This window comes from Morus notabilis, unplaced genomic scaffold (genome assembly GCF_000414095.1).
Source record: "Morus notabilis unplaced genomic scaffold, ASM41409v2 Scaffold317, whole genome shotgun sequence".
NCBI classification, from domain to species: domain Eukaryota; kingdom Viridiplantae; phylum Streptophyta; class Magnoliopsida; order Rosales; family Moraceae; genus Morus; species Morus notabilis.
Genome location: NW_010363634.1, coordinates 198951 through 210201, shown reverse-complemented (window position 1 = coordinate 210201; position 11251 = coordinate 198951). Strand labels below are relative to the sequence as shown.

The window sequence follows — 11251 nt, the reverse complement described above, 5'->3', positions numbered from 1 at the left end:
AACAAATTATTACCAATAATCCAACAGAATACCAAGAGGTAACCCAAGATGGTGAAATTCAACCGTCAACAAATATCATTACACATAACCACGATATCACGCATAACATGTACAACAAACATAAAACTTTGACACTTTTTCTATTATACTAAAGGATCAAACACTGAAAGATTTCTAAACTCAATTCCCCCTAAGTTTTCAACATTTGAACCCAAGGTGATTTCACTTTCCAAACCAACATATATGTTTTAAACTTAAAGGTTTAAATTACACCCGTAAACTAAACAAGGCTAGGAAACTAGTGTTGAAGACTGCTCAAACTCGAGCTCACTATCTACTCAAGCAAAACAAAAAACAAAAAAACAAAAAAACAAAAAAAAAAAAAAAAAAAAAAAAAAAAAAAAAAAAAAAAAAAAAAAAAACAACTCAAGATCACTAATAGGCTAGCCACAACAATGTTTTCACATAAAAAGCATTAAAAGAAAGAAGCCTCTAGATTCAGCCTGTAGCAAAATCCCCAAAAGCGAGAAAAGTAGACCTACTTTACATACTTAAAGAATCCTCTAAGAGAAAGTCTCTTGGAACTTCGTAGCCATAAGCCATTGAGTAATCATCTAACTCATCACAGGTAAACTTTGGAATTCTCCAGCTCCTTGCAACCTCAGAGTCACGGCCATCAGTTAAAAGCTCCAACACCTAATGGTCAAGAAAAAAGATACGACGGTTAAAAAATTAGCAAGTGAACAAAGTTCGGGGACACGAAAATATTATATTTTCGTGCACGAACCTCAGTCATTGACGGACGCCAAATTGACGATTGTCGGATGCAATAAGAAGCGGTTAGCGCTATTCTGTGCAGCTGTTCGGCATCATATTTGCCTTCCATTTTTGGGTCAGCTAGATTGGCAATGTCTCCTGATTCCATTAGGGGCTTAGCCTACACATATATATGTGACTCCCTTAAATAAGCAATAACGATTGGAATTCAGAGGAGAAATGAGGAAATTGTTGTTTCATTTGTTACATTATACATGAGTAGCACTAATATTTGAAAGCACCCATCAATTTCTTTTACTGATTAATTATATTCACATTTTATACCATGACATGACAAAGTAACACAATTTTTTCAAGAAACAAATTCGTACACAAAATAACAACCATGGTTAATTGGTATATTGTAATTTCCAAATGAGCATAACAAAGCTCGGACAAAAATATGGGCAACACATATTGAGTGGTTCAAGTGTGGGGTACATTTATAAGTCCAGGGTGGAGCTATAAAAATAAAATAAAGGAAATACATTTAAAAATTTCATTAGATTTCATACAAGGCAAGTGATAGATTTCACATATTATTAGGTGGAGTAAACACAGAATTTCCTAATTTTATGTAGTGAACCATAAATTATTAAATTTCATTAGATTTTACTATAGAATTAAGAGAAAGAAATTTTGAGCGGGACTGTTGCCTACCCTTAATTATTATATTTGGCAGTTGTATATTAAATCGGATAATTTTTTTAAATGTGACCGGTCCCTTGTTTTATTTATTTATTCATTAAAGAAGTATACTTTATCGCGATGCTCTAACCTCTGAGCAAAGCGGGCTCGCATAACATAAATTGTACACACATAGGAATTTAATAAACTACTAGAATCTTAAATCTTAGTTATTAAATGTTCATTCTTAACTCTTCCCAATTACTATGAATATAGAATAATTTATATTAATTTAATATAAAAACCATATAATAGAATTTCAAATAAATATCGGATATTTGCATGTTTCTAAACGTTATAATTAGTAAAAATTGCAAAACCGTAAAAATCTCATTATTTTCAGTATTTGTTTCCTCATCCAATAAGTAATAGGTTGGTGTAGCAAAGTTAGGATCTTGTTACCCAAAGAAGAAGGTTGCTCTTGGAAGAATCCACAGGCCTACGACCAGTTACAATCTCCAAAAGGAGAACTCCAAAAGCAAAAACATCTGTTTTCTCATCAACAATCCCATGCATAAAGTACTCTGGCGCCAAGTATCCAAAGGTGCCTTCAATTGGAATCACAGCGTGGTGAGTCCATTTGTTAGGGAGCCATTTCGCCAGTCCAAAATCTGTAATCTGTAGAGTGGCAGAAATTTGGGAGGAATACAAAAATGTCACTATGCCATCTTTATATCTATGCCACGTAATGGTATAAATTCAACTTTTATCACTAAATTCATCAAAAAAAAAAAAAAAAAATCTGCTAATATATTTTTAGTATCCTATGAGATTATATTTATTGCTCTACAATGATGAGCGTACATCTCTGATTCCGGTTTTCCGAGAGTATTCTGGTACAATATCAAAACCAACAAAGATGACTATGGATTAGATGAAAGTTAGATGTGATATTTTTTTAGAGTTTTTAACTGTACCATAAAAAATTAGATGTGACATATTTTTATAGTTTTTAACTGTAAAAATTTAGAACTAAAAACTCGAATCGGTGAAATGAACGTAGCCGAAATCAACATAAAGCTGTTGGATTTTATGTTTTAATCATCACCTGTGGTTCATAGTCTGGCCCAAGAAGGACATTTGAGGCTTTTATGTCACGGTGGATTATGCGGTGCTTGCAACATTTGTGAAGATAATGCAGGCCTCTCGCAACTCCAATGGCGATTTTGTATCTAATGGGCCAGTCAAGAGAAGTGCTTTCTTTTCCTGGGCATTTTTTTTTTGAAGTTTTTCAAATGGTAAGCTAATTGTTGAAGTGAAAGCACGAATATAATTAAATGTTTAAGTTAAAGCACATTAGAGATATATCACCACACACGTAGCCATTAATTAATAATCTAATATGTGTGTTCACCTTTAATATATTAACACATATTATACAGATAGCTATTGATTATTGATTCACCATCTTGGTCCACTTTTTCATCTTTGCGTCCACTTTGATATTGCTTTTTTTTTTTCCTTATGAAGAGAAAAAAAAAAAAAAAACCTATGATAGTTCGGTTAGTGTTTCAAACTACATTTTTAAAAGTAATTAATAAGATAAAATATCATATTAATTTTTTTTTTCTAATAATCAAGCAATAAAAAAGTTAAGAGTGAAGTTTATAGAAATTTATTAAAACTCCGGTGTTAATTTTAAATTGTTCATAGAAAGTTTGTTTGAGAAGGCATGTATATAAATAAATATATATATATATATATTTTTTTACTTTAACTAGAAGTTCTTTTAAACTGTCAAAACTCTTTTGGCAGTAAATTAAAAAAAAAAAAACACTAATTTTTGGATCCAAGATGTCACTAAAATGTAATACAAAACAGATCGGTTTAAAAAGATTCATCCGCATAAAGTGAGGATATATTTTCGTCGAGGCGAATAAATATTTGTTTTAGCGACCTTAGTATGGAGGACACAAATATGTAGAACCTCTATGCGGCAACTTGGAACCTACCATTGATATAATATTTTCTCATGCTTCCATGTGTTATTTTTCATTTTCAAAAGCATAATCTTATCCCATTTATATTCCACAGTTTCTATGTAAAAAAAAAAAAAAAAAAAAAAAAAGATCTTTGAATCCCATATAAATACTGCAAGTTGTACTGAAAATCAAGAACAGAATGGCAAAAACCTTTCTCACCATGCAATGCAGATGCCAAATTTCCATTCTGAGAGAAATTGAAAATGAGGTGAAGTCCATTCTCAATGCAGCATCCAACTAAGCTAGCAGTATTAGGATGGCAAACATGTCCAATTATTCCCAATTCCATGAGAAACTCTTTCTCCTTTTTAGCATCTTTGTTGTCCTTAGCCAACCTCTTCACAGCAATGGTTTGTCCATCAGAAAGATCTCCTCTATACACCTCAGAGTACCCTCCTCTGCCCACTATATTATCTGAAACTCAGAACAATCAAAATCATTAATTTTAATCACATTTGTGGATGATAAGACTTTCTTTTTTTGTCAGTAATGTCTTGGGTTTGAGTCAATTCAATTATGAAACAGAATATATAAAAAATTCACTTCATAATGAATTTATATGCCACATGAGTATGCATTGTCTCATTTAGGCCATCTTAGTATGTCACCATCTATCTCTGTATCTATTTTTTTATAAAAAAGAAGTATGATTGATTTGCGTTAGTATTTTACGTCTCACTATTTAGTAGATAGTAAAATTGCTCTTTTTTTCTTAATAAGGTATTGAATTTGAGTCAGTCTCACTATGATAGACGGATATATAAATAATCTGTTTTATGAAAAATTCATATGCTACACAAAGATGCATAATTATCTTAATACTTTGCCCTATTCTTATATAACCTATTTTCTTTTGGAAAAAAGTAAAATAAAATAAAATAAACCAGCAAATAACTTTTTCATCGAGTCAGCTCACCTGTGTTGAAGTTGTTTGTCGCATTCATGATTTCCTCATAGCTGAAGCACTTTAACAAAGGCTGTCTCATTCCTTTGCTGGAGTTCCTTTTCCTAAATGGTGAACCAAGGATAGAAAAAATAACTGTGCATGGTGAGAATCCTTGCTTTCTTAAATTAGATTTGGTCCGAAAGCTTGGAGTCACAGAAGGTAAATCTGTGATGGATGAATCTCCACTGCTTAAGGTGTCATCTTCTGTGCTATGGGATGCAGCTTCAAGTTCATCTAAAACGGTTCTTGGTGAAGAATTTTTACTCTTACTTTCTGAGACATTTAGCTTTTGTTTAAGGGAGATTGCTCTGTCACTCTTAATGCTCTTGTCGGTCAGTCTCGAACTTGGTCGGCCGGTTTCTGCTATTAGGAACAGATTTAGAACAGAATTAGTGTGTTTAGAATTAGTTTTGATTGTTTTTAAAGACGTATTTACACGTTTTTTGAGATACAAAAATGAAAACGGTATGTATTTGTTTAACAAATGTTTTAAAAATAAAAATAAAAACAAAACACAATAAAAATAGTTTTTATAAAAGAATTAAAAAACAGTTGAAAATTATTTTTTCTTTTTCATTTTTATTTTTTAGTACTTATCAACAATGTTATAATATATTAATTAATAATTATAATTAAATATTATTTTATTTTTTTATTATACTCAAAACAATGTTTTAAAAAATCAATCAAACGTTTTTCTTTTTTTATTTTTTGAGGCCATTTTATATAGACATGTTTGGAAAAATGCAAGGATCGTGTCTATAAAATTTTAAAATTTTTTGATGTCCTTTTTATTTTATTTTTTAAAAATGAAAAATAAAAAAAATCATAAAAAATAGAATATTAATCATATTTAATTGTTAGGTTTTTGATTTCATCGTTTGCTAAACTATTAACATTGTGACAAATTGATCATGAACTTCTTTTTTGACCAATTAATCACTAAACTTCATTTTTGTGGCACGTTTAGTCGTGACAATAAAATTGATGACAAATGTTTGAACTCTAATCGAGGCATTCATGTGTAAATCACATAAAAAATTCGAACTCTACAAAAACAATCATGTTATGTGCAAAATATCCTAATTTTCAAGCGTTTTTATGAGCATTGAAAATAATACTTTTCTCGTCATGCGACACTTTTGTGTGAAACTTAAAGCTAACATGTACATATGATTACTTCTACTAAATTTTTTCTTTAGAGACCAAAACTGTAAAAAACAAATATAGTTCAAGCATTTAATTAGTCAAAAAAAAAAAAATAGAGACTATGTGACGTTTGGTAAGGGGATTCATACCCTGAGTCGAATCATGGTTCATGATTCGCTACAATATTTTCTCACAAAAAATACACGTAAATTAAAAATAGTTCTAATCTCATGATTCTAATCCATAAACCAAACGTCTCTGTCACAATACTAAAAGTTTCAAAACTAACACTAATAAACCGATATTTTGTGAAGGGTCAATTACAATAGAAGTCATCATATGCAAGATATAAGGCTTTTTTGCATGGATACTCACTCAACTTTACGAGTTTGATAAATTGGTCTCTTAACTTTTTTTTTTGACAATTCACCCTTAAACTTTAAAATTTATTGCATTGTTGGTTAAATTGAAAACGAAGTTAAAAATTTAGACGGTATCTTCCACGTGGGTGTTTAATAAGGATAATTTTGATCCTTTTGCATCAAATTGAACCCTTTATACACATCATGAAAGAAAAATTTTTTGAAATTGGAGGACCCCCAATTTTTTCTCCCAAAACAGTTATTTTCCAATTTCAAAATTTTTCGCTCCTGATGTATATATGAGGATCAATTTGATGCAAAAAGATATTAATTACCCTTATTAAACACTCACATAGAAGATATTATCCAAATTATTAAATTCATTTTCAATTTAACTAATACTGCAATAAATTTCAAAATTTAAGGAGTGCATTGCTAAGAAAATAGTTAAGGGACTAAATTGCTAAACTCACAAAGTTGAAGGGATATCCATGCAAAATAGCTAAAGATTAAATAAATTCGTATTGTATCTGGGAAAGTTTTGAAATAATGCTTCTTACCTTTAGAGTGTGTAGATTCTGAATCTAAATTTTGTTGTGGTGGCTTGCATTTCCCAAATAAAACAAGTGAGCAGCCATTTGGAACATTTCGAAAACAATACGTTGCAATGTGCGGAGATCTATCCAAGAAAGAAAAATTTCACTCGTGAAAATAGATTAATATAAATAAGAAAAAAAAAAAACCTAAAATTATTTAGAGAAAGCTAGTTTTAATACCTGTTTGGTTGGTTTCTTGAGCCACCAAGAACAAGATAGTCTGCTGAAACTGATTTCGCTTCCTTGATTAGACCTCCTCCGACTCTGGAGCTAAAACCAACTCTAGCCTCCAAATTAACCTGAAAATTCTAAATAAATTTCTTCCCTAATTTGATGTATTTTGGATTTTTTTTTTTTGAATAGAATTTTTACATCAGTTAATTTACCTGCTTGGATTGACAGGTCCTGGCAAATTCTCCTAGCACAGATATAACAAAAGCTTTTGCTCGGCGAAGTTGCGATTGATTTTCTGCTTTTAATCCATATTTCTCCCTCTCCTTGCCAGCTGATTTTTAACGAAAGTTAAAACAAAAATGTTGTCACAAGCAAGTAGAACATGCCAAGGCTAAATTCAAGCAGATTCAGATTCTATTCCACTAATAGAAAATGTTGAGAGAGAAAATTGTCGATATAGTTTAGAAACGAAATGGACCAACTAACCCAGAATGTGAACCGCGACAATGTTGTCATTCGGATGAGCAAGAACTCTGATTGCCCATGAAAGCAACTCTTTGCTCTCATTTGGGTCCAAAGATATACCAACGAGTATCTTAGCAGGAGTGGAAGGCACCATTTTTTTTTTCTTTTTTGTCGGGAAAATTGGCAGACAAATTGAGAGATGAAACTGAAAGTATTGTTTAGAGAATTGATTAGCAGTTTCTGGTCTGGTGATTGATCTTGTCCACAACGGAACAAGTGTCACTGAGTATAAGAATAGGTGAAAAGGTGACAAACATCATGATTAAAATTCAGTTGGGATCGTGAGGCCACCATAGTTCTCATTCCATTATTCTTGTCAAAGAAGCATTTAGAAAAACCTTTCTACAGTGGGAGATTGAAGAAGTGATTTGTGTGCTTGTGTTTCTCTCTCTCTCTCTCTCTCTCTCTATATCTTTATAGCTGCAATTAAGTGTTGTGGTTGGATGCTTTGGGGTATAAGCAAAGGTTGTGGGCAACGTATTTGATTTGTCTTGCTATGGAAGACAAAGAAGAAGAGAGGTCCTTTAAACAAGGAAAGGCAAAAAGCAGCACTTTCTTTTAGTTTGGTAAGAGTGGCTATAATTTGGCCACCACAAAAAGAGCTCTTTACTTCTTCATTAATGAATAACTAACCGTTTATCATTGTTATTGATGTGTGTGATGGAGAGAGTTTTATATTCGTCATTGTGTAATGCATGGACATGTAGATCATAGCTCTTGCTAACATAAAGCTTTGGCAAGAGAAAATTCACGTTTTCATAGAATTGCATGGCCATATGAATATTCGACAAAAACATGACACATATACAGACGAGTGTGGAGGATTTTAGCCCTTTTGCCCTATGAACTTTGACTAAATTGACAAGTTATCACCAAGCTTTTAATTTTTGTTACATTATCCTAAATTTAATGAAATGCTGCGAAATGTTTTCAGAATCGATGAGTAGTGTTAAAATTTAAAAGAAAATTCTTTTTATGCATGTGACATGACCTGCTCCAATCGTCATCTAAAATTTTGGTCTATTCCATCAAACGAGCTCACACAATATATATATGAGAACGTGTACAGGAGTGTTTCCATTTGTTATCAATTTGGGATGCCTTGTAACACTTTGTTGAATTCAGGATTTGCCAAAATATAAAAATTAGTAACTTGCCGATTTTACAATGTGTAGGTTCCAATGCGCCAAATACCCTAAGTTTTGCCCAAATAGGTACAACAGCAGGCCTCCTCGGCTCAAAAACGACATGTCATAAGGCTGGCTTCCTTCAAGGCCCAGTGCATGTGGCTTAGATTGTAGGATCTTTACACGGATTGTAATTTTCTAGGTTGAGCACTGCATTTGTAACCTTTAACAATTATAAACTCTAGACAAAGGTATTTGATTGCGTCCTAAGATAACTAGTTCAACAAAACTGGAAAATAACATATCTTGTCTTCTGGGATGTCCCTAAATTTACAAGATTTAGACAAATTCTCATGACAAACCGAACAAAAGAATAAATCAAGCATATGTTCTTGCTACATGAAATTGATATCCTTGAAAATATCTCTCCTCATGCTGCGACAATATTTCCACCACCAAATGTTTACATCTTCTATGTGTGCCTGCCTTCCGATCTTATTATTGCAGATTTCCTTGTGTGTTTATGTGTACAGGTGATTAAAAAAAAAAAACAAATGGAGCAAGCAAATCAATAAATAGGTAGGTATATTTTAGACAAAAATAAATAGATAGATATCGTCGTATCGAGATGGAAAAAAAATGGGATCTATCGAAACGAAAATTCAAATTGGACACCATAATTGTAATTAATAAATATACCAAATTATAATGGAAATCGTATTTTTTAATTTATTAAAAAATACAATTCCCATTATGGGTCGGGGGGGAAGAGAAGAGAGAATAATGCATGCCTCTATTCATCCCAACCTATAATGAGAATCATATATATTTTAATCATGTGTATTTTCTTAATTTATTACGTCAAGTTATATGAATAACTTTTAATTCTTTTGGTAGAAATACATTAATTCGTAATTGAGAGTTAATCGATTCAAACCGGTAAAACACATAACATTAGTGGAAAAGGAAATATTAGTACAAGATTTTAAAAAATAAATTAATGCAAAAGAACCCATTTTGTAGCTACAATCATTGCATCAAAATCCAATAGAAGAAAACAAACTTCACATTTTGCATCATACCAAAAAAGGAAAGAAATTTTTAATACCTAAACATGTATGTAAGTCATGTATTTAACAAACCATTTCATCCCACTATCAAACAAACTAAAAACATAAATCAATGACAGCCTTAAGCATTTTTAGTTGTTCCTCTGACTCCACCCTGCTTGTAAGGATCTTTCATCTTTTGCACCTCCAAAGCACTAAAAACACCATACCCATTGCTCTCTCCATCTTCCTCATCACTAGCTTGGTCAAGTGCCACCAATTCCTCTTTGTACTTTATGCTCTCCATCCTTGTTTGTGTCACTTTGGGCTTGGGCTCGTACCCTTTCAGAAGCCCAACAACCTCATTCATATCGGGCCTCTGCTCGGAGTCGCTCTGCACGCATAGGGCCGCAACATTGATGGCCTGCTTGAGTTGGGCCTCATCATAGTTTCCTCTAAGTTTTGGGTCAACGAGATCCCTAAACCTCCCTTTGCTTATGAGCGGCTCGGCCCATTCGGTTATTGTTTTCTTGATTCCACCGGGGAGTTTCTCAATGGGCTTTCTTCCTGTTACAAGTTCTAAGAGGAGAATTCCAAAGCTATAGACATCACAACTTTGGGACACTTTGCCCCACATGGCATATTCTGGGGCTAAATACCCTAAAGTGCCCTTAACACGGGTAGTCATGTGGCTGACCCCTTCAGGGATAAGTTTGGCAAACCCAAAATCAGCAACAAGTGGCTCAAAATCTGAGTCCAATAGCACATTACTTGCCTTGATATCTCTGTGGATTATGTGGGGTGTAACCTCATGGTGCAAGTACCTGAAATAACACAAAATATAAAAAGGGTTCTCAATTATAATTTTAGAATCACAAAATATTTCATGTAGTATTTGGTCAATAAGAATACATTAGTATTTAATTCGTAGGCAATAATCTCAGTGACAAACTGACAATGGAAGTATTAAGACCTCGTTCATTTCACCGATTCGAGTTTAGAATTTGAGTTTTGTTATAGTAAAAAGCTCTTAGAAACAGTCACATCTAACTTTTTTACTACAGTAAAAAGCTTTCACATAAAGTCACATCTCAACTCGAATTAAAAACTCAAATCAGCGAACTAAACGGACCATAAGAGTTCTCAAATGTGTTATTGACAAGCAAAAATAACGTTAATTATGGTTGCAGGTATAGCTTACTTTTTTTAATGTTAAGGTTTAGAGTTGGAATTATCTATTTCATTTTAAAGAAAAGTTGTACTTCTTAAGAAACTTTATGCCTGTTTCTATAAAGCAAAGATTTAGTAACAATGATTTGTTTCCCGCCACTATGCTTTTACATATAAACTTTTTGAAAGGGCCCCCTATGCTATTTCAGACTTGGAACATCCGAAAAAAAAAAAACAAAAAAAAAAAAAGAGCAACATATTCTATCCTTTTAAAAATGATAAAAACTAGAGGCTATAGACTCCAAAGTATTGCCATTTGACTTGGTCTTTTAAGTTTATCATTTCAAAATGCACCTTTTGAATATAGCAAATTGTAAATATAGGAATATTAATAGTGATTATTGTTCTAGCCCTTTTTTATGGTCTTTCCAACTTCTTTTCTTCCTTCATTATTTCTCTATTCTCTCTCTTTTTTTTTTTTTAAATAAATAATGAGAAGGAAGAACTAGCATCAAGGAAGATCAAAACAACCCAATCAAATTGGCACCTCTTGAAAAATCCTATCCCCTTCTATGCATTTACCTAAAATTATTATACATTATTGTTCTATTCACTTGTGTAAAAGATAAATATATAGGAGGGTTAAATAAACTTACATGATGCCTTCT

At 32.2% G+C, this 11251-nt stretch overlaps 2 protein-coding genes across 2 annotated transcripts in view; both read right to left on the bottom strand.

Moving 5' to 3' along the window:
• Positions 1-496: 496 nt before the first annotated feature.
• LOC21405658 (probable receptor-like serine/threonine-protein kinase At5g57670) lies at positions 497-7331 on the bottom strand. The gene is made up of 10 exons (XM_024169866.1): positions 7199-7331; positions 6925-7043; positions 6719-6837; positions 6503-6621; positions 4402-4791; positions 3645-3899; positions 2552-2709; positions 1906-2121; positions 788-937; positions 497-696 (listed from the first exon to the last, which is right to left on the bottom strand). The coding sequence occupies exons 1-10, from the start codon at positions 7329-7331 to the stop codon at positions 544-546; spliced, it is 1812 nt and encodes a 603-aa protein (XP_024025634.1). The 3' UTR covers positions 497-543.
• Positions 7332-9555: 2224 nt separating this feature from the next.
• Positions 9556-11251, bottom strand: part of LOC112092802 (PTI1-like tyrosine-protein kinase At3g15890) — a 4005-nt gene continuing 2309 nt past the window's right edge. Inside the window, exons 3-4 of the mRNA XM_024169861.1 lie at positions 11240-11251; positions 9556-10237 (exon numbers count right to left, since the gene is read on the bottom strand). The exon at positions 11240-11251 is cut by the window's right edge and continues 278 nt beyond it. Of these exons, the coding sequence (XP_024025629.1) occupies positions 9556-10237; positions 11240-11251 (694 nt within the window). The remainder of the gene's footprint in view (positions 10238-11239) is intronic.